Source organism: Callorhinus ursinus, unplaced genomic scaffold (genome assembly GCF_003265705.2).
Source record: "Callorhinus ursinus isolate GAN/ISIS: 27379988/994484 unplaced genomic scaffold, GSC_fseal_2.0 scaffold78, whole genome shotgun sequence".
NCBI lineage: Eukaryota > Metazoa > Chordata > Mammalia > Carnivora > Otariidae > Callorhinus > Callorhinus ursinus.
Genome location: NW_027397140.1, coordinates 637,124 through 660,922, shown reverse-complemented (window position 1 = coordinate 660,922; position 23,799 = coordinate 637,124). Strand labels below are relative to the sequence as shown.

Here is a 23,799-nt window from a genome sequence, read left to right as displayed (position 1 = left end):
TGTGTTTTTCTATAGTGGCTGCAACAATTTATATTCCCACCAACAGTGTACAAAGTTTCCCTTTTCTCCACATCCTCACCAGCACTTCCTATTTCTTTTCTTTTTGGTAATAGCCATTCTAACAGATGTGAGGTAATATCTCATTGTGGTTTTGATTTGCATTTCCCTGATGATTAGTGATGCTGAGAAACTTTTCACGTACCTATGAGTCATATGTATGTATTCTTTGGAAAAAATGTCTTTTCAGGTCCTTTGCCCATTTGTTAATCAGGTTATTTTTGGATACTGAGTTATATGAGTACCTTACACATTTTCTCCATTAATTCCTTACCAGTTATAGGTTTGCAAATATTTTCTCTTATTCTACAGATTGTCTTTTCATTTTGTTGATTGTTTCTTTTGCTGTTTGATGCAGTCCCACTTGTTTATTTTTGCTTTGGGCTTACACTTTTAGTGTCATATCCAAAAAATCATTGCAAACACCAATGTCAAGGAGCTTTTTACCTATGTTTTCCTCTAGGAGTTTTACAGCTTCAGGTCTTACATTTCATTTAAGTTTTTAAATCCATTTTGAGTTCATTTTTGAAAGTGGTGTACACAAGGGATCCAATTTCACTCTTTCGCATTTGAATATACAATTTTCCCAACACTATTTATTGAAGAGACACATGCCTGATAATTTCTGATTGGATGTAGAACACTATAAAGTTTATCTTGCTGAATGCTTGGTATGTTTGTATTCATAAAGATATTCTTGAGTTTATGGTTCCTTGTAAATACTATAATCCCTTCAGGTCTTGCTTTTAAGCTTTATTGGCAGGATCAGAGCCACACAATCTATGTTTAATTTTTTTCCCCACTTTTGTGCAACATCATTCTTAGTCCTCTAACCAATGCCCTGGGAATTATGAGGTTTTGGAAGCAAGGTCGATCATCTGCCCTCTGTGAGCTCTACGGACCATTCCTTCTAATCCTCTTGGGTGGTTTGTTCCTTGGCCTCTCAGTTATTCTCCTCATACACGTGACTGTCAGTATTCACCTCTGCAGATTACTGTGTGTAACTTTACTGCTTCTTGTCCAATATCTTTAGGGCTGCAATTTTATATATTTAGTCTGGTGCTTTAAGTTATTTGTAATGAAGGTCCTCGTACTCCAACTGGGCAGGTAGTTCCCATCAATTTTTAAAAACTAGAGGGTTTGGTTGCTTTGTTTAAAAAATACTGTCATTTGTGTGTCCCCTTCCATTTCCTCTGTGCTTTAGTATCACATATGTTACCAAAGTGCCTACTGTGATTCAGTGAATTACTCAGAATCAGAGGAAGGGAACTTGGGGAGAAGGGCAAAGAGAAGCTCAACATACTTAGTACTTAAAAATCAAAAGTTCAGAATTGAATTTCCTTTCAAATAGGAGGTTCATGTAGGCAAGTCCACACATTGGAACACGAACTTATTTCTGCTAAATGAGTCATTAACATTTAACTTGAGTAGATTATTATAAACGTTCTGAAAAACAAAGTGCTAATACATTATACAAAAATTAAAACAAACAAGAAAAGGAAAGCATAACATCGAAAATGTTTTCACATAATACCTTCTGTTGCCATGCCCCAACTTCCCATCTTCTGCCTCACCCCAAGAGTAAACTTCTCCTTCTGAAGAGAGGGCAAGACAGTGTTTTCCTCCTGAGTTCACAGCTACTTTCTTAATAAACACGTGCTGAATGGATTCAAGTAATGTTGGGGTAGATACCGACTCTGTCCCTCCAATTCCTAGTCTGCCACCTGCACCATATCCAGTGGCATACAGCTAAGACAAGAAAAATATAAATATCAGGTTTTTATCTAAATTTATCCCTATATTTTAGTAATTAACCAGCTCAATCAGTGCTCTAGACATTTTTACCACAGAGAAATGAAATTAAAAATTAAAAATCACAAGAATGTTTATAACTTTTTGTGCTAAAAATGAAAAATAGTTATAACTATTAGAAATCCCAAATTCAAAAAAATGTATTTCGAAAAGAAGATCTTTTCCCTGGAACAAATCCCTGATAATAACACTCATAGAAAAACTTAAATATATTTAGTATTTCAGCAAGGCAGCATATAAATCACACAATAGAATACACTATTTTTCTTTCATTCTCGGTGGGAAATTATTTCAGGACACAAGATTTATCATTATTTTTTTTTAAATCAGACTGCCTTTTCCAAATGCATATCAAACATCCCTCCCATAAAAACTTAAATGTTGTTTCACTGTTTCAAATGCATTGCTGCACTGACACAAGAGTAAGGAAACCTCAAGGACTAAAACAGGAAATGAAACCAAGAACTCAGGCTGATAGATGAGCCCTAAAGCCAGTGTCCCCTGGGAAGGTTTTGAGAATCTTGAGCACACAGGGTGTCAGGGGTAAAGTGCCAAAGCCTAAAAGGAGACTAGAAAGGTGAGGCTCCAGTGGGCCAAATGTGAATGAAAACTAAGAAGAAAACAACAAAGCAAGGTGCCGTTCTCAATCTTAGCACTGAATTAGATGGGGGAAATCTCTCCTGAGAATTCATCACCACAAAAGCTGGTCATGAGATTGGTTTTCAGCCTGAATTTATCCTACATTCGGCATAAATTCCTTAAAGAATTTAATTTACGATGTCTTAGACTAGTAGTACCCCAGGGTTATAAATTCTCTTTTGACAAGTGATTTCAAACTAAGCCTTAAAGAATTTCTACATAAAATCTTCCAAGGAAAATGGTCAGCTCATGGTTGAAAGAAGATACCATGAGTGAGAGTCAGCAGAACAACAGTCCAATATTAAGTTTAAAGAAATAAAGCTGGCAGGTATCCCCAAGGAATAAGAAAGTACAAAATTACCCAAAGCAGGACTTCTAGGAATTAAAAAGATAGTAACTGAAATAAAAAACCCAGATATATTTAACAGCAGATCATAAACAGGTGAAGAAGAGATTACAGAACGAGAAGATAGGTCTGAAGATATTCTCTAGCATATAGCCCAGAAACACAAAGAAAAGAAGAAACATGAAAGAAGGTGTTAGAGATATAAAAGACAGAGCCTTTGACTCAAACATCAATCAGAACTCACAGTATCAGGTAGAGATCACACAGAGAATATGAGAGAAGCAACACTGGGGAAAAAAACTCTAAGAGTTATTGAAAATTCACTTCTCAAGAGCCAGAAAGCCCCCCTCTCCCATCCCTTATCACCTGGCAAAAACAAAGTAAAACAAAAAAGGCAGAAAAAATAAAAATAAAAATATATCATAACAAAACTGTAGCTCACTAAATAAAGATATTAAAAGCAGCCACAGAGAAAAGATTCATTACCTTCATTTGGGTAAAAATTAGTCTGACCGCTGACATTTCATTAGCAACAATGAAGGCCAAAAACCAGAAAAATTAAGCTTTTAACAGGAAGACTGAAAGTAAGTCAACTGAAAATTTTATACTCTAGAACAGGGGTTAGCAAATTATGGCCCATGAGCCAAATCAGGCCCTACCATCTACTTTTGTAAATAAAGTTTTATTGGAACACAAACACATACATTCATTTACATATTGTTCACAGGCTGCTTATTGCAACAGAGACCATATGACCCATGTAGCTAAAAATACTACTGTGACCTTTACAGAAACTGTCTGCAACCCTTACTTTAGAAAAAGAACAAAATAAAGACCTATTCAAGTAAACAAAAACAATCTGAGGATTAACCAACAAAAGACTCTCACTAAAGAAAACCGAAAATACATGCTTAAAATAGAAGAAAAATGATTAAAGATGTAAGGTCTGAGACATAAGAAACAATGTGACAAAGATGTATATACCACGTTGGGTAAATCTGGAAAAAAAAACTTGGGTCTATATATAACAACAAAAATAATAACGCCTATCATTCCCTAATGGGTTTGCACCAAAACACAGGATAACAAAAGATCAGTATTTGTATTATTTGGGACGAGGACAGAAATACTAATTCACTTCAGATTTTACTAATGCATGTTAAAATAACCAGGAAACAACTAAAAAAGACACAGAATTCTCCAGAGAAGAGAAAGAGAAGGATATACTTCAACCCCTTTTAATGAGACTAGCACAATCTTGATACTCTTGGCAGGCAGCTTCTGATGTGGTTCCCAAGGGTCCTTGATTCCCACCCTGTGTAATCCCTTCTCCTTGAACATGGGCTACACCTACTGACTTAATTCTAATGGACAGAATATGGCAACAGGAATGGACTGTCACTTTTGGACTAGGTCACATAAGACTGTGACTTGGTCTTGCTATCACTCTCTCTTGCCCCATCCCCCTTGCTTGTTCTGATGAAGCCAGCTGCACATGTGAGGTGGCAAAGAACTGAGGGCAGCCTCGACCAACCACTCATGAGGAACTGAATCCTCAGTATAGCCTTGAGGCAACTGCAGCCTGGTAAGAGATCCTGGAAGGGAGGACTAAGCTAAGTCACCTCCAGAGCCCTGACCCAGAGAAACTGCAAGCTAATAAATGTGTATTTAAGTTAATTGTTGTAAGTTAAACAGAAAATAATAGAGTATCAAAACCAGACAAGGAGTGTATAAGACAGGAACATTATAATGATTGCATTCATGATCTTGGAGCTCCCCAAAATCCCAAACAAGATATTCACAAATACAAACCAAAAAATAAAACATATCTTGACCAAGTTGGGTTTCTCCAAAGAATGCAAGGGGTTTACTATAAGAAAACCAATTAATCCAATTATCCAATTCACTATATGAATCCACTAAAGGAGAAAACATAAATGTTTTTTTAAATGTAGAAAGAGAAAGAAATTTCCTTAATCTCATAAAGAGCATCCACCAAAACCTCATAGTAAGTGTGTGAAATATTCAATCAGTGTTTGCTTTGCAGCCTGGATTAAGACAAGAGCAAGGCCACGACTACCAACCCTGCTTAATATTATACCACAACTCCTACCCAGCACAACAAGCTTCCTTTCCTCCACACAAAAGGAAAAAAATAAAAGAGAAATGAACTGAAAAGGAACAAAATTTACAGATGACTCTCTATAAAGAAGATACAAGAAATCCTGACGTATAAAAAGGAAAGAAAAGAGTAGAAGAAGGTCACCAGACATAAAGTCAATATATAAATATCAACCATTTCATCATACTAACAGCAATTAATTTTTTAAAAGAACATTACAATAGCTAACAAAAAAGGAGTACTCTAAGGTATTATTGATATGCAAACAGTACATTTTATGTATGCTGTATTTGAAAATAAAAACTATGAAGTTATAGAACACATTGAAGATCATTCAGAAATATTTAGAATGATAACTGCCTCCAGCACACCATGAGTACTATTAACCTTGAGATAATGTTTCAATATAGAAACCTTATACATACTGTGGACCCAATGATGCACTCTAGCCATAGCAATCTCTTAGTTTTAATGTCAGTATGACACAGAAAATGTACCCTTACCTTTCCATCAGCTGTCACTGCAAAGAGAGTCTGTTCTCCTCCAATTAGCTGCACAGGTCTGAGAGTTGCAAGGGCTTCACATGGAGTGGGAACTTTAACTTTTGCACCTTCGATGCCCCCAAGCTGTCCCCTATGATTATGCCCCCATCCATAAATTGTTCCACTGCCGCCAGCAGAAAGAGTCCAGTCATCTGGTCGCCTACAACAAACATTAAGTGATTAACTGATGTGGGAAAGAAGTGCAAATGAAACACCTTTCTCCAGTATACAACATTATTCTTGGTTCTGATATAATAACCTGTTCATCCACTGCACAAGTTGTTCATCTTGCTCTCTTTTAAAAATGTCGTGGCTCTCATGGAGAACATCCATGTGTTCGCTGTCTGCCATTAATTCACGAATTTTCTTAGCCACCTAGACAACATTATTATGAGATTATCAATCAAACACTCATCTCTCAAAAATAAAAGAAATAATATTAAGATAAAAAAACACAGGAATAATCCCCATCCAACAATCTGAGAGAATGCCAACATCAAAATTGTGATTTTTATAGTTAATAAGCGAAACTAATATGATTATATCAAGTCTAAGATATTTGAAAATATCCAATATATCTTTATAATACCATTATATCTTTAGTTTACTAAAAATAAACTTTAACTGAAATTCACAGTATCTGTTTATTCATTTTCACTTGTGTGCTTTTTTCTTTTTTTTTTCAAGATTTTATTTATTTATTTGAGAGAGAGAATGAGAGAGAGAGAGAGAGAGAGCATGAGAGGGGGGAGGGTCAGAGGGAGAAGCAGACTCCCCGCTGAGCAGGGAGCCCGATGCGGGACTCGATCCCGGGACTCCAGGATCATGACCTGAGCTGAAGGCAGTTGCTCAACCGACTGAGCCACCCACGCGCCCTGTCTGCTTTTTTCTTTATGGTATTTCTTTGTAAGAGAATGTTGCTCTGTCTCATAATATTGGCATCTTTTTATACAACAGCTGAAAAAGGAAAATGTTTTACATTCCAAAAGTGATTTAAAAATAACATGCAATACCTCATCAAGAAAAAGACGTGGCAATGGTGTTCTTTTATCCAGGGCCACAGCAACACGAGAGGCCATGCAGTACCTTCGGAACCAAGCCCACTTGTGCGTCTCAGCACAGCAGGGGAGAGTGTCTAGTTCCAGGTCACAAGCAAGAGCTACCAGTACCTGCAGCAACCAAAAATTAGTAACACAAGGAAGCTCAGAAATGCAGCTAACATTCCACTTCACCAGTACTGCATACTAAAGACAGACACCATTATAGGGTTTCTGTGAGTCCTCATTCAGGAAGGAGCTCCTTATTCCAGGCTGACTGCCATGTGCCAAGCAAGTATGTCACCATCACCAGTGATGTGGATTATTCCTACCCAGCCCTTAGTGATGCACCTGACACATAGGACCTCAGATCTGACAACTGCTACAATACTTGCTGCCTAAGTCAATCATCTCAAAGTACACTAATACTTGGTTAAAGTATTAAGGGCTTAAGTCACACAGTCATTTCTGGACATTTTTCATATTCAAAGTCAGCAATACCTGTATCTGTCCTCAAGGGGGCCTGAAATGCAATGCACTACACATGACCACTCTCGGTGGCTCTCCTCATCACTTTAAAGCAAGTCAAGCATTACCTTAAAGAATGGGCTGTGGAGCAGCTGCTTGCCACCTCTTACAATAGGATCTTCATATTCAAACTGCCTTTGCAAAGCTTCTGGAAGGCCTTTTACCAAAGCAGCAAGAGCACTACCTGTAAAACTCTAAAAAAACAACAAAATTATTTCCTAGCAAAGCAATCCAAAATGTAGGGAAGTAGGCGTTTTGTTTCTGAGTCAAATGTTTTGTTTTGTTGGTACTATTTGCCCTAAAAAAATGTGTATTGACATTTTTCAAATAGGTTTGATGAAACCTAAATTAAAAATAAGAGCTTGAAAATTCACCTCAGAATGCTTGGTCTCGATTTCAGTATAGCCACTTGCAGGGAACCAGTCTCTTTCTGGCTTATAAAGCCCCATCTCCTAAGAAGGTTAAGATCAAGCATCCTTTCAACAGTAACTACCTCATACAGCAAAAACAAAGGGATGTTGTGAGCCAGATTTGTTGCAAAGTCTAACAGACACAATCCTATGCTCACAGCCATTGACACATCTGTCTCCAAAAATCACAAGCCAGTCTGCACTCAGTATATGGAGCAACATAAAGGAGTCTGGATGGGACAAAGGTGGCGTTATTCTTATGTAGAATTTCTCAACTCTTCTCAGTGATTTAAAAGTTTAAATTATTTAAGCAACATTATTTTATTCCCAAAGGTCAAACATCTAGAAACTGTAATTTAATGTTCCATACCAAAGCTCTTGCTTCCCCATCGTTATCTCCAAGTAGCCTGTTTATGTTAATTGATTGCCCAAATTCAGTTGTAAGCAGCTTCCTCAGTCTTTGAAGGGCCCACATTCTGTGACTGGCCGCTAGAATGAGCAGACAGAACATATCAGAAGCTTGACCACTTTTCCCATCAAGTACAACAGACAAGATAATAAAGGTGCTATTTACCTAAAGCACTCAGCTGTGCACAGGCTGCCAGCGACGCCGCAAGGCGGGGGACAATGCTTCTGTTTGAGGTGAGGTTGAGGCGGAAGTCTAATAGACATGTCACCAAGTCCATGGATGGACAGGAGAGCACGCAGCGATCGGAAAGGAGGTCTTTAGGGCCTGAGAAATGAGCACTGTAAATGTCGTGTTGAACAGGATGAGGGCTATCCCACAAGGAGACCTACACAAATCTGACCCAGTGGACCTTGTCTACCCGGATGCTGTGGTTACAGAGCTGCCCATGGTACTGCCACTGTCTGTGTCACAACTACACTCTGTACATTGACATTTTAACTGAAAATCAAACAGCTTAAGAAGTGCAACCAGCAGGGCGCCTGGGTGGCTCAGTAAGGTTAAGTGTCTGCCTTTAGCTCAGGTCATGATCCCAGGCCTGGGATCGAGCCCCGTGGTGGGCTCTCTGCTCAGCAGGGAGTCTATTTGTCCCTTTCCCTCTGCCCCTAGCCCCCATTCTTGCTCTCTTTCTCTCTCTCAAATAAACAAATAAAATCTTTAAAACAAACAAACAAAAAAAAGTGCAACCAGCAATAACTCCTTTCCTATTAGGTGATGGATGGACTGCTAACACCCTAACCACTAGACTGCTGAGGTGGCTCTTTGGCAGTTCTGATCATCACTGCAGTGGGGCCTTGGGCAGGGCTGGCTCCCAACTCATCAGGAGAAGGCAGACTACAAAGTACTAAATGAAAATGGTTTGTGTGTCCACCTTGCTTGAGTCATCAGGACTTGCATGCCGCCAGGCCCCCCACTTACCTGCAGCTGGCATGATGGGATAGACTGTGAAACGCCAGCCCCACCCATTCACAGACCCATCACTGATGAACTTCCACTTCAACTCATCCCCTGGGATGCGCAGCTCACTGGACCAGTCAGACCATTCTCGGCCTAGTACAGAAAAGTAGGCCCTGGGGTTGGGTCCTCTCCATCATGTGATCAACACAAACTTCTTTAGATACAAAGCAAAATCATCTACACTGTATCTGAAGAACAGCTGGCTCCTCCAACCCAAGTTCTCCCAAATTTGAGTTCATACTACTCCTAGTGAATAACATTTAATACATAGTGTCCTTCCATACACACTATACCAAATACTAGGGAAATTGCGAACAGGTAGGCACTGCCTGATGGAAACACTCATACATAACTACAACATAGTATGACAGGACAGCAAAGTCAGCCAGCACACACACCAGGTCAAGGGCTTATAGGGAAGTTTCCAGGGGAAGGTCTTATATGATGGCAGTTACCCAGGAAACAGGATAAAGAGCTTCAGCTTTCCCCGAAGAGGTACAATTTTACAAAAAACCTGAGCCCAGCCCTCACTGAATCAATTATCAACTGAGTCCCTGTAGGCAGCTTTCTCATACATCAACCTCTACCTTGCACAAGCCTGGTATTCCCACATGTCTTATAGCACCATCTCTAACTATCTGGGTGAAACTGGGCTTCCCAGACTGTCTGTGTCCCAAGGACCCAACAGGAAACCTGTAATCCCACCCACCACTGGTGAGGTGCACAAACAACTAGTGTAATTATCTTACTGAAAGTATTAGGAAGAGGCAGATAAAATCTACTGTATTTTGCAGCAAAATAGCTTATTGTCCCATCTTTAAGTGTCACATAAGAATGAAGCAATAGCATTCTGTTTAGTAAGTTAACAGTTCTATTTTATGAAGGCAAGGAGACAGCGTCCTGCTCAACCCTCCTTCACACCTGACCGCACGGAGACAATCCTGTTGACACCGTCCATGACCGTGAGAGGGTCGTGGCGCCTCTCTGTAGAGCACTGCCGGTCAAACTCCACCCTGAGTCCTTCTGCCCCTGGAGGTCAAGTGAGCACAAAACACAGTGTTTACTCCCAACTGACATACCACAGCCAAGGCCATAAGCCACAACACACCACACATAAACAGTGAAACTAAAATGATGTTTAACAGCTAATGAAAAGCAGAAAGGAAGAAAGAACTGACCTCAAAGACAAGAATCTCAAGACTAACTGCCTCTTTCCCCTCACCTTGTCTACCACAGAAGACTTCAACAGTGATGGAAAGGCCAAGAAGAAACTTCTGCTTGGCTAATTCATTTTGTGCTCTCACTTCTAGGCAAATTTTCATTGGCAGACCAAGTTTTATTATTCCCACCCCCACACACACACACACACATTTAAAATGCCATTTGAAATATTCATCAAACTTTTAGCATTCGATCTAGAGTCTTCTTTGGACAAATTAGCTTACAAAAGAATTAATGAAGGGCAGCACCTAGGTTATGGTAGAACGAAGAGGTTAGCAAATCCTTCTTTCAAAACACAATTATAAAAGACAATGATCCCAGGGCTCTGAAAATAATGTAAAGGCAAACAACAAATTGAGAAGTGCTTATGAAAAAAACTGCCAAATATGGGTAGGGACAGTGAGTGTCTATGGTGTTCTTGCCTGGGCATGTTTTTTTTTTTTTTAATTTTTTATTATTATGTTAATCACCATACATTACATCATTAGTTTTTGATGTAGTGTTCCATGATTCATTGTTTGCGTATAACACCCAGTGCTCCATGCAGAACGTGCCCTCTTTAATACCCAAAACCAGGCTAGCACATCCCCCCAACCCCCTCCCCTCTAGAACCCTTAGTTTGTTTTTCAGAGTCCATCGTCTCTCATGGTTCATCTCCCCATCCGATTCCCCAGCTTCATTCTTCCCCTCCTGCTATCTTTTTCTTCTTTTTTTAACATATAATGTATTATTTGTTTCAGAAGTACAGATCTGTGATTCAACAGTCTTGCACACTTCACAGTGCTCACCATAACACATACCCTCCCCAATGTCTATCACCCAGCCACCCCATCCCTCCCACCCCCCACCACTCCAGCAACTCTCAGGTTGTTTCCTGAGATTAAGAATTCTTCATATCAGTGAGGTCATATGATACATGTCTTTCTCTGATTGACTTATTTTGCTCAGCATAATACTCTCCAGTTCCATCCACGTTGTTGCAAATGGCAAGATTTCATTCCTTTTGATGGGTGCATAATATTCCATTGTGTATTTATGGGTTTTTATCCAAGTTGGAAGACAGTTCTACCAGGATGAGACTCTGCCTCCAGCAGAAGCTGACTGGTATAGAGTAGGAAGGAGAAAATGCATGCCAAGGTCATTGCCAGTAAAAGGACCAACAAGAAAGCCTCCATCTCCACTGGCCTGAGAACAGTTTCACTAGATGTCAGATCTGAGAACTAGCCGGAAATTTAACAGGGAATCATAAAATACAGAGACCACAGAAGGGCTACTGAGGGCATCAGGGAGGCCTGGAAAAACTGGGATGCATACACACAGGAAAACTGCCAAAACACTGAATTCTAAGCCCTCCCTGCTTCCACCCACATGTAGACCCATCAGCAGAAGGGGAGACCAGTAGGCTTGAGCATAAGCCAAGAAGATATAGAACAAACCCTAGAAGTCAGGCTAGAAAACAGAAGAGTGAAGCCAAGACATCAGAGGCTGCATGCTATGGGGTAAACAGATTTCAGAGAGAATTCTAGGCATGATATAAAACAAGTACACAAAACAATAAAAATAACCATTATAAATCTTTAAAAAAAAATCAGAAACCAGATGATACAATATATTATCTAGAATGTCTGTTTTTCAGCAAAAAATTATGAGACATGCAAAAACACTGAAAAGTGTGAGCCATACTCAGGAATAAAATCAGTCAATAAAAGTGGACTCTGATGGGCCAGATGCTAGATTTAGCAGACAACTTTTAAGCAACTAAGTATGTTCAAAATTAAAAAAAAAAAAAACAGAGAAAAGATAACACAGGAAAACAAGATAACAATGACTTAAAAAATATAAAATGTCAATAAAGAGAAACTATGAGGAAAGTACTAAAAAGAAATTTCTGAGTTGGGAAGTATAATAACCAAAATGAAAAATTCACTCGATGGGCAAAATGGCAGATTTAAAACAGCAGAGAAAAAGAATCAGTCAAATTGAAGACTGTATAATTTCCATCTTACTCTAGCTGGAAAATAAGAGAAAAAAGATTGAGGAAAAATAAGCAAAGTCTCAAACACCTAAGGGACAACATCAAGGAATACAAACATATGAATAATGAGAATTTCCTCCCAAAAAAGGGGGAAGAGAAAAAAAGGGGACAGAAAAAGTAGTTAAACACATACAACCAAACACCCCAATTTGATGAAAAATATTAATCTACAGTTCCCAAAATTAATAAATCCCAAGTAAGATAAACAAAGAGATCCACACCCAGACACATTATATTGAAACTGTTGAAAACCAAAGACAAAGAGAAAATTATGAAAGCAGCAAGAGAGAAAAAAAAAAAAGACACATGACATCTAGGAGTACAAAATATCATTAATGGCTGACTTCTGAGAAACAGTGAAGGACAGAAACCAGTGAGATGACATGTTTAAAATAATATAAGAGAAAAAATCCTATCAACTAAGAATTGTATATCTAGCAAACTATCCTTCAAAAAGTAAAGGCAAAATTAAAACATTCCCAGATAAACACATACTGATATGACATCAAATAGAAACATGAATCCATGGGAGGAAATAAAGAGCACTGGGAATGGGAAATATGTGTTTTAAAAGATAGGATAAGTATATTTTTTTTCTTTCCTGAATATTTTTGAAAGACAAAAGATTACATGAAGCAAAGCTTAGGAAACTATATTCCATGGGCCACATTTGTCCCACCCGTTCTTGCATAGCCTGTGAGCTAAAAATGGTTTGTATATTTTCAAATGGTTGGGAAAAAAATTCAAAATATTATTTTGTGACATATGGAAGTTTGCCAATCCCTGGCATAATGCAATAATTATTATACCATATACATCACATGTAACACATATAGTTACAAATCTGTTGCACAGCCCTATCACATGTAAATGTAATATGTATGACAGTAATAGCAAGAAGGAAGAAAGAGGAAATAGAACTATGCTGGAGAATGCTATATTTTACCAGTATTAGCATGAAGTAGATTATGATAAATTCAAATACATATTTTAATCCCTAGAGCAAACACTAAAAAAAGTGGCTGAAAATCAACAGAATTAAAATGGTACATTAAAAAAAATTTAATACAAAAGAAAGCACCAAAGGAAGAAGCAAAAAAGAGACAAGGCATAGGGAAAACACAGCAAAATGGCAGATGTAAACCCAACCAAAGCCATAATTACACTAGATATGAATGGCTTAAGCATCTCAATCAAAAGCCAGAGACTGCTGGATTTAAAAAAAAAAAAAAAAAAAAAGGCAGGATCTAACTAAAAGGTGCATAACCAGAGACAAACCCTGGCTCAAAGTAAAAAGATGGAAAAAGGTCTAGCATGCAAAGAATAACCATAGGCGAAATGGACTGCCTATACTAATATTACACAAAATAGATTTTAAGGCAAGAAACGTTAATAGAGACAAAAAGGGATATTTCACATTGAAAAAAGAGTCAAACATCAGGAATATATAACAATTACAGAGGTATGTATATCTAACAACAAAGCTCCAAAACACATGAATGAAAAGCTGATAGAAATTAAAGAAGTAGACAAATCCACAATTACAGCTGGAGATTTCAATACCGAATCTCAATAACTGATATAACAAGTGAACAGAAAATCAGTAAGACTACAGATTTCAACAGGACTACCAACCATCTTAACCTTAGAGACAATTGCAAAACACTTCCCCTAACAAAGGAAGAATGCACATTCCTACTAAGCAAACATAAAACATTCTCTAGGATAGACCACATTCTATAAAATAAGTCTCAACAAATTTAAAAGATCTGAAATCATTCAGTATATGACTAACTACAATCATAACTGTATAACTAAAATGGAATTAAATCAGAAATTACAAACAGAAAGAAATCTGCGAAATCCCCAAATACTTAACACTTCTAAATAATCCATGGTTCAAAGAGATCTCAAAAATGAAACCAGAAAGTATTTTAGGCTGAACAAAAAATGAAAACACAGCACTATCATAATTTATGTGGTACAGCCAAAGCAGTGGTTAGAAGGAAATCTGTTACTTCAAACGCTATTAAGAAAGGAGGTCTCAATAATCAATGCTTCTACCTTAAAAAAAAAAAAGTAAAAACATACTGCACCTAAAGCAGAAGGAAGAAAATTCTAAAGATCAGAGTAGAAATCAATGAAAGAGAAAACAAAAAATGAAGGAAAATCCAAATCAATGAAACCAGAGGTTAGTTCTTTGAAAAGATCAACAAAATTAATCAACTTTTAACATGGCTAATGGTGGGGGAAGCTGGTAGAAATACAGAAGACAGAAATGATCAAAAACCAGGAAAAAAGAAGGGACATCAATATTATGTTATAATAAGATATATATTTGGTCTTTGTCCCTCATCGCTGGCACAGAGCTCCTAAAATCCTAGAAATTTTCTGTTAGGAGTGTCTTTTGTCATTCATAAGGAGTCTTTTGGAGCCCACCTGAGTTTATGCTAATGAGCTTAGGGCAGGGTCCCTAGAACACCTCAGGATGAGGTTGGTCACCAGAAAGACCAAATGACTGGAAGGTTGGACCTTTCAATCCCACCAAGAGATCTCTGGGAAGGGGAGCAAGTGTGGAGGGGGTGGTGTAGATTAAGGTACATAAAAACTCCTGAATGGCAAGATCTGATGAGCCTCCACATACTGGGAGAGTGGTACACCCCAGTTCCACAAGGACAGAAGCTCCTGTACTCAGGCCTTATCCTGACCACATTCTTTGTACCTCTTCAACTGGCTATTCATCTGCATAGATATTTATAATATCTTTTATAATAAACTGGTAAACTTAAGTGTGAAGCTGAATAACAGACACTTTATTTCAAATGAAGTCAGGAGGCCAGAATGGTGAGTTCTCATGCCCTACCATTCTTCATCAGTTGCAGAATCCCACAAGAAGAGAGATATCTTGCATTCCCAACAGGAAGAAGCCTGTACATTACTACCCCAGCAGGAAGAAAGGTTTTTTTCCTCCTCCAGCAAGAGCCCAGCCAATGAGACTATCACAACTCAGCCAATGAAAAGCCACTATACTTTGAACTCACAGTTTACTCCAATGGAGTTTTTGTTTATAAGAACCCCTTCCAACTCTCCCCTTTCCTCTATAAAAGAGAATAATTCTCCTTTGTTCTATGAACTTACCTATGGCTTTTGCTATGACTTGCTTGTCCCAAATTGCAATTCCTCTGCTATTCTCAAATAAAACCATTTGCTGGTAAAATAACAGGCTGTTTTACTTTTAAGGTCAACATAAGAAAATATTTCTCTGAATTCTGTGAGCTGCTCTAGCAAATTAATCAAACCCAAGGAGGGGGTCACGGAAACCTCCGATTTATACCAAATCAGTCCAGAAGCACAGATGATAATTTAGGTTTGTGACTGACATCTGAAGCTGTGGGCTGAGCCCTTAATCTGTGGGATCTGACACTATCTCCAGGTGGATGGTGTCAAGATTGTGTTAAATTTTAGGACATCCAGCTGGTATCACAGAATTGCTTGATGTGTGGGAAACACCCACATATCTTGTGTCAAAAGTGAAGGAGTGCTGTAGTACAGTATTGAGAGTAGAGGAGATACATGGGAATGTGTTATTTCATTAGAACCAACCAACCCTACAGAAATATAAAGGGTTTTGAGGGACACCATAAACAACTTCATACCAACACATCAGATGAAATGAACAAAGTCCAAAAAGACAGAGTTAACCAAAATTGATTCAAAAAGAAATAGAACATCTGACAAGATTTACCTTCCCAAAAAGAAAAGCCCAGGCCCAGATGGCTCCACTGGTGAATTCTATCAGCTATTTAAAGAAGAATAATACCAATCCTACACAAACTCTTTCAGAGAATAGAGGAGGAGGGAAACACTTTGCAACCCAATCTATTAAGGCCAGTATTGTCCTGATACCAAAACCAGACAGAGCTATCCACAAGAAAGGAAAAGCCATATAAATAAATTTTAAAATAACTTAAAGCTACAAAGCAATACTATTCATGAAAATAGATGCAAAAATCCTTAACAAAATATTAGCAAACCAAATCCTGAAACATATAAGAAAGATTACACATTGTCAACAATTGTGATTTGTTCAGGAATGCAAAGTGAGTTTAATATCCAAAACCTGATTTCTACAATATACTCTATTGAGTAAACAACAAAACACACAAAAAGCATTTGATAAAATCCAACACTTACTCTTAAAATCTATCCCCCAAACTAGGAACAGAAAGAAACTTCCTCAAGCTGATAAGGGCATCTATGAAAAATCTAGTTAATGGACGTAATGCTGACAGACTAAACATGTTAACCTTACTGGAACAAGGAAAGGATTTCTACTCTCACCCTTAGTATGCAACTGATTCTAGCCAGTCTCTGCTGTAGTGTAAGGGACAGATGATGTCTGTTAAATGTCACAGGGTGTTAACTGTTATGAAGAAGGAAGGGTGTGAAATGAGATCGGGGAAAGGCTGCTTCTGCATATGGTGGTTAAACTGGAAAGGATTCTCTGAACAAGGGAGATATGGCCAGAAATCTGTAATTGCCTCAGGGAAGAATATTTCAGGCAGATGGCAAATACAAAGAGCCTGAACCTGGAATATACTTCAGGACTGGCAAAGAAGATGATGTGGAGGGGCCCAGAGAGAGAGACAAAGGAGTGAGGAAGCAATACATTGAAGAGGTGACCAGGGCTTATATAAAGTCATACAGACCATGGTCAGAAGTTCAGTTCTTATTTTAAAGTTATACTTATGGGGTATATTGGTGGGTTTTAAGCAGAGGACCAGTATGTTCTGACTGGGGTGGTTCACAAGGTGGTTTTAAGAGAGTATCTCTGATTGTCCTGTAGGGAGATGATTCTGGGGGACACAGGAGGTTAGGTGCTAGTATAGTATATGGGGCTAGTATGATAAACTGGGTGAGACCAACTGGTTGGGCCCAGAATGGCCAGGAGTTAGAGAGAAATGACTGAGTTAGTAATATATTTTAAAAGTAGAAATGATAGGCACTTTCAGGGAAGATGGCAGAGTAGGAGGACCCTAAACTCACTTCACCCCACAGATACAGCTAGATAACTGGATACACTAGATACAACTAGATAACACTCATATCAGAGCAAATAACCCAGAAAAGGACCCAAAGACGGGCTAAACAAACATCACAACTAAAATCAGTCAAGGGATTCACAAAACAAAAAGATGTAAAATTTGACACCATATACCTAAAGCACTGGGGGAGAGAAGAGTAAAGAATGGGTTCAAACTTATTGTGAAGATGTCAATGCTACCTAGAGCAATCTACACATTCAGTGCAATCCCCATCAAAATACCATCCACTTTTTTCAAAGAAATGGAACAAGTAATCCTAAAATTTGTATGGAACCAGAAAAGACCCTGAATAGCCAGAGGAATACTGAAAAAGAAAAGCAAAGCTGGCAGCATCACAATTCTGGACTTCAAGCTCTATTACAAAGCTGTCATCATCAAGACAGTATGGTACTGGCACAAAAACAGACACATAGATCAATGGAACAGAATCGAGAGCCCAGAAATGGACCCTCAACTCTATGGTCAACTAATCTTCGACAAAGCAGGAAACAGTGTCCAATGGAAAAGAGACAGTCTCTTCAACAAATGGTGTTGGGAAAATTGGACAGCCACATGCAGAAGAATGAAACTGAACCATTTCCTTACAGCACACACAAAAATAGACTCAAAATGGTTGAAAGACCTAAATGTGAGACAGGAGTCCATCAAAATCCTAAAGAGAATACAGGCAGCAACCTCTTCGACCTCAGCCACAGCAACTTCTTCCTAGAAACATCGCCAAAGGCAAGGGAAGCAAGGGCAAAAATGAACTATTGGGACTGGATCAACATAAAAAGCTTTTGCACAGCAAAGGAAACAGTCAACAAAACCAAAAGACAACTGCCGGAATGGGAGAAGATATTTGCAAATGATGTATCAGATAAAGGGCTAGTATCCAAAATCTATAAAGAATTTCTTAAACTCAACACCCAAAGAACAAATGATCCAATCAAAAAATGGGCAGAAGACATGAACAGACATTTTTCCAAAGAAGACATCCAAATGGCCAACAGACACATGAAAAAGTGCTCAACATCGCTTGGCACTAGGGAAATCCAAATCAAAACCGCAATGAGATACCACCCCACACCAGTCAGAATGGCTAAAATTAACAAGTCAGGAAACGACAGATGTTGGCGGGGATGTGGAGAAAGGGGAACCCTCTACACTGTTGGTGGGAATGTAAGCTGGTGCATCCACTCTGGAAAACAGTATGGAGGTTCCTCAAAAAGTTGAAAATAGAGCTACCATACAACCCAGCAATTGCACTCCTGGGTATTTACCCCAAAGATACAAATGTAGGGGTACATGCACCCTGATGTTTATAGCAGCAATGTCCACAATAGCCAAACTGCGGAAAGAGCCAAGATGTCCATTGACAGATGAATGGATAAAGAAGATGTGGTATTTATATACAATGGAATATTATGCAGCCATCAAAAGGAATGAAATCTTGCCATTTGCAACGACGTGGATGGAACTGGAGGGTGTTATGCTGAGCAAAATAAGTCAATCGGAGAAAGACATGTATCACATGACCTCACTGATATGAGGAACTCTTAATCTCAGGAAACAAATTGAGGATTGATGGAGTGGTGGGGGTGGGAGGGATGGGGTGGCTGGGTGATAGACATTGGAGAGGGTATGTGCTATGGTGAGTGCTGTGAATTGTGTAAGACTGTTGAGTCACAGACCTGTACTTCTGAAACAAATAATACATTATATGTTAAAAAAAAAAAGAAAGAAAGAAAGAAAGAAGATAGCAGGAAGAAAAGAATGAAGGGGGTAAGTTGGAGGGGAAGATGAACCATGAGAGACTATGGACTCTGAGAAACAAACAGGGTTCTAGAGGGGACAGGGCTGGGGAGATGGGTTAGCCTGGTGATGGGTATTAAGGAGGGCACGTACTGCATGGAGCACTGGGTGTTATATGCAAACAATGAATCATGGAACACTACATCAAGAACTAATGATATAATGTATGGTGATTAACATAATAAAATATATATATATATATATACACACACACATATATAAATAGGAGAAAAAAAACTCAAGCTTTTAATCCATTGCTTATGCAAACAGCATCCCTGGGTAACCAATTAAAGGATGAGGGAAAATATCTCTTTATAAAGTATTCCAGCTAATAAGAAAGAAAGAAATGAAACAATTAGAATAGCACCATTTTGCAACCCCAGTGGATTAATGGCCTCAGGCTCGGAGCACTTGGTAGCTGCTAACATCACATAAGGAAAGACAAGCAGGCACCAGGTACTTTCAGATGCTAGGACACAACCACCAGTGGTCTTGCCAAAGGGGCTGAACTACTTGGAACTCTGAATCAAGTCAAATTTACAGAAAGACAAGGTTGAAGAATAGGCTGAAGTACAAGAGGAGTATGCAAATCCAAGCTGCAGGGAAGCCCAAAGGTTCAAAGGCCCAGGTTCCTCAATAGGTACATTGTTGAAAAAAATGGAAAAAGAAAATAAAGGAAGAAACTAAAGTTATAATAAGAAAGTTAAAAGATAGAAACTATTAATTAAAAAGAGACTTAAGAAGTGGAAGCACAATCAGACAACAAAAAGAAATCAAAGGCATCCAAATCGGCAAAGAGGAAGTCAAACTCTCACTCTTTGCAGATGATATGATACTGTATGTGGAAAACCCAAAAGACTCCACCCCAAAACTGCTAGAACTCATACAGGAATTCAGTAAAGTAGCAGGATATAAAATCAATGCACAGAAATCAGTGGCATTCCTATACACCAACAACAAGACAGAAGAGAGACAAATCAAGGAGTCTATCCCATTTACAATTGCACCCAAAACCATTAGATACCTAGGAATAAATCTAACCAAAGAGGCTAAGGATCTGTACTCAGAAAACTATAAAATACTCAGGAAAGAAATTGAAGAAGACACAAAGAAATGGAAAAACGTTCCATGCTCATGGATTGGGAGAATCAACATTGTGAAGATGTCAATGCTACCTAGAGCAATCTACACATTCAATGCAATCCCCATCAAAATACCATCCACCTTTTTCAAAGAAATGGAACAAATAATCCTAAAATTTGTATGGAACCAGAAGAGACCCTGAATAGCCAGAGGAATACTGAAAAAGAAAAGCAAAGCTGGCGGCATCACAATTCCGGACTTCCAGCTCTATTACAAAGCTGTCATCATCAAGACAGTATGGTACTGGCACAAAAACAGACGCATAGATCAATGGAACAGAATCGAGAGCCCAGAAATGGACCCTCAACTCTATGGTCAACTTACTTTTGACAAAGCAGGAAAGAATGTCCAATGGCAAAAAGACAGTCTCTTCAACAAATGGTGTTGGGAAAATTGGACAGCCACATGCAGAAGAATGAAACTGAACCATTTCCTTACACCACACACAAAAATAGACTCCAAATGGTTGAAAGACCTAAACGTGAGACAGGAGTCCATCCAAATCCTAAAGGAGAACACAGGTAGCAACCTTTTCGACCTTAGCCGCAGCAACTTCTTCCTAGAAACATCGCCAAAGGCACGGGAAGCCAGGGCAAAAATGAACTATTGGGATTTCATCAAGATAAAAAGCTTTTGCACAGCAAAAGAAACAGTCCACAAAACCAAAAGACAACCGACAGAATGGGAGAAAATATTTGCAAACGACATATCAGATAAAGGGCTAGTATCCAAAATCTATAAAGAACTTATCAAACTCAACACGCAAAGAACAAATAATCCAATCAAGAAATGGGCAGAAGACATGAACAGACATTTCTCCAAAGAAGACATCCAAATGGCCAACAGGCACATGAAAAAGTGCTCAACATCACTCGGCATCAGGGAAATCCAAATCAAAACCTCAATGAGATACCACCTCACACCCGTCAGAATGGCTAAAATTAACAAGTCAGGGAACGACAGATGTTGGCGGGGATGTGGAGAAAGGGGAACCCTCCTACACTGTTGGTGGGAATGCAAGCTGGTGCAACCCCTCTGGAAAACAGTATGGAGGTTCCTCAAACAGTTGAAATTAGAGCTACCGTTCGATCCAGCAATTGCACTACTGGGTATTTACCACAAAGATACAAATGTAGGGACCCGAAGGGGTACGTGTACCCCAATGTTTATAGCAGCAATGTCCACAATAGCCAAACTGTGGAAAGAGCCAAGATGCCCATCGACAGATGAATGGATAAAGAAGATGTGGTATATATACACAATGGAATATTATGCAGCCATCAAAAGGAATGAGATCTTGCCATTTGCAACGACGTGGATGGAACTGGAGGGTGTTATGCTGAGTGAAATAAGTCAATCAGAGAAAGACATGTATCACATGACCTCACTGATATGAGGAATTCTTAATCTCAGGAAACAAACTGAGTGTTACTGGAGTGGTTGGGGGTGGGAGGGATGGGATGGCTGGGTGATAGACATTGGGGAGGGTATGTGCTACGGTGAGCGCTGTGAATTGTGCAAGACTGTTGAATCACAGATCTGTACTTCTGAAACAAATAACGCAACATATTTTAAGAAAAAAGGAAAAGAAGAAGATAACAGGAGAGGAAGAAAAGGGGAGTATGTCAGAGGGGGAGACGAACCATGAGAGATGATGGACTCTGAAAAACAAACTGAGGGTTCTAGAGGGTAGGGGGGTGGGGGGATGGGTTAGCCTGGTGATGGGTATTGAGGAGGGCACGTTCTGCATGGAGCACTGGGTGTTATGAACAAACAATGAATCATGGAACACTGCATCAAAAACTAATGATGTAATATATGGTGATTAACATAACAATAAAAAATTAAAAAAAAAAAAAAGAAGAAGAAGTGGAAGCACACCTGGGTAATAAAAACTGTCCAGAAATACAAGTCACCCTTATCTCCAAATGAGGACAGCAATCACTTTAGTGGAGACATAAGAAGGGCTTCTAGAAACCGGCACAGGACCTCTTTTAGGTCTGAGTTTTGGTGACTAAGGCATACACCTAATAATCATTAAGCTAAACATTCACTTTGTGTGGTTTTCTGTATCACATTTTGAAAAAAAAAAAAAAGGTTTTTATTAGAAAAGTGGGAGAAATAATTCTAAAGCAATTCTGTAGCTTCTTTTCTATAAAATGGTGATGGTTACTTCTACTGATGCAATTACAGAAATGAAGCCATTCTATGGGCAGAGATTCCCCCCACCTCCTCCCCCTGGACCAGCACTGAATACCTGGTATCTTGACTGTGCCACTGGAGGAAGTGTCGTCTGTGTAGGGATGGCTACTCTCTACCACCACAGGCTGAGAGGACAAGCGGCCGCTCTGCGAGTCCGTGGCTACATCCTCCAGTTCGGTGACACAGAGCTCCAGCAACATATCTGCCACCTGGTGGAGGAAGCAGGGGCACAGATCAAGTCATCAGGATACTACCCCTGCCAGCCCTGCTCCAGGTCTTTCCACAGGGACAGGGTGGCAGAGCGGAGCACTTGGGAATTTGACAAATCTAGTTTAAATCAGGGCTTGGTTCCCTCACCTATAACATCAAAATAGCACAGAGCTCACAGAGGTGCCTATATATGTATGTATGAAGCTGGGAGGTGCCTGACATATGTAAGACACTCAATATATCCCAAATGATGAAACTGTGATCACAACAGTTTCTTTTAATATCAAAACAAGATTACTTCCTAGGTAGGAAAAATCTTCCTCAGGAACAAAATATCAAGGGAAGGAGCAGAAAGGTGATAAAAATGACCAAAATCCAAGAAGACACCAGGGATCAAGCAGGAGTGGGCAGGAATAAAGAAGAATGATCAAGCCATCCAGGCCAAACAGCAGCAGAGTATCTGGAATGAGGGGCTATAAATACAAACTTAAGTGGGAATTTCTCTTGACCCAGGACATTAAGAGACAGCCCCCATACCATATTCCTTCAATAATCCATAATGTCATTATTTCATTTTAAAATTTTAGTGATTCACACCACTGAAGTAGTCAACTCTGGTGATCATAAACTCCTTGACTTCTATTTTTAGAAACAAATAAGAAGGGGCGCCTGGGTGGCTCAGTCGGTTAAGCGTCTGCCTTCAGCTCAGGTCATGATCTCAGAGTCCTGGGATCAAGCCACGCTTCGGGCCCCCTGCCTGTGCTCTCTTGTTCTCTCTTGCCATCTTTCTCTCTCAAAGAAATAAATAAAATCTTAAAAAAAAAAATATGTTACTATAGCAATAATGACCTGTAAATTTTCTACATTCGGGAAAAAAAAAACTATTCTCTATTCCATACTTTTCAGGAATGATTTTTTTCTCTATTTTTCCTCATATTTAGATAACAAACCAAGTAACTTAGTAAACAGTGATTTACTAATGACAAACTAATATCATTGCCATCTAGGTATTAGAACTATAAATATATACATCTCTCTCTTTCAAGAGTTCCAGACAGTAGGTCAGGGTAGGACAAAGGACTAGCATCTTGCCACTGGTCAGGACAGTTTGAAGACAATCCTATCTCTGCTTCTGCCTCTCTTTGAGCCTGCTGTGGGTTTGTGTCACTGAGA

The 23,799-nt window shown here is 39.0% G+C and overlaps 1 protein-coding gene across 6 annotated transcripts in view; it reads right to left on the bottom strand.

Annotated features, from left to right (window-relative positions):
• Positions 1-23,799, bottom strand: part of HERC2 (HECT and RLD domain containing E3 ubiquitin protein ligase 2) — a 264,269-nt gene that overhangs the window by 35,415 nt on the left and 205,055 nt on the right. For all 6 annotated transcript variants that reach the window (XR_012376642.1, XM_073887396.1, XM_073887397.1 and 3 more), the window contains exons 70-79: positions 22,472-22,625; positions 9,838-9,945; positions 8,878-9,009; positions 8,068-8,226; positions 7,864-7,982; positions 7,152-7,277; positions 6,532-6,687; positions 5,778-5,893; positions 5,480-5,678; positions 1,592-1,806 (exon numbers count right to left, since the gene is read on the bottom strand). Coding sequence is in view for 5 of the 6 variants with exons in the window: in XM_073887396.1 (XP_073743497.1) it covers positions 1,592-1,806; positions 5,480-5,678; positions 5,778-5,893; positions 6,532-6,687; positions 7,152-7,277; positions 7,864-7,982; positions 8,068-8,226; positions 8,878-9,009; positions 9,838-9,945; positions 22,472-22,625 (1,484 nt within the window). In the remaining variant the exon portion in view is untranslated. The remainder of the gene's footprint in view (positions 1-1,591; positions 1,807-5,479; positions 5,679-5,777; positions 5,894-6,531; positions 6,688-7,151; positions 7,278-7,863; positions 7,983-8,067; positions 8,227-8,877; positions 9,010-9,837; positions 9,946-22,471; positions 22,626-23,799) is intronic.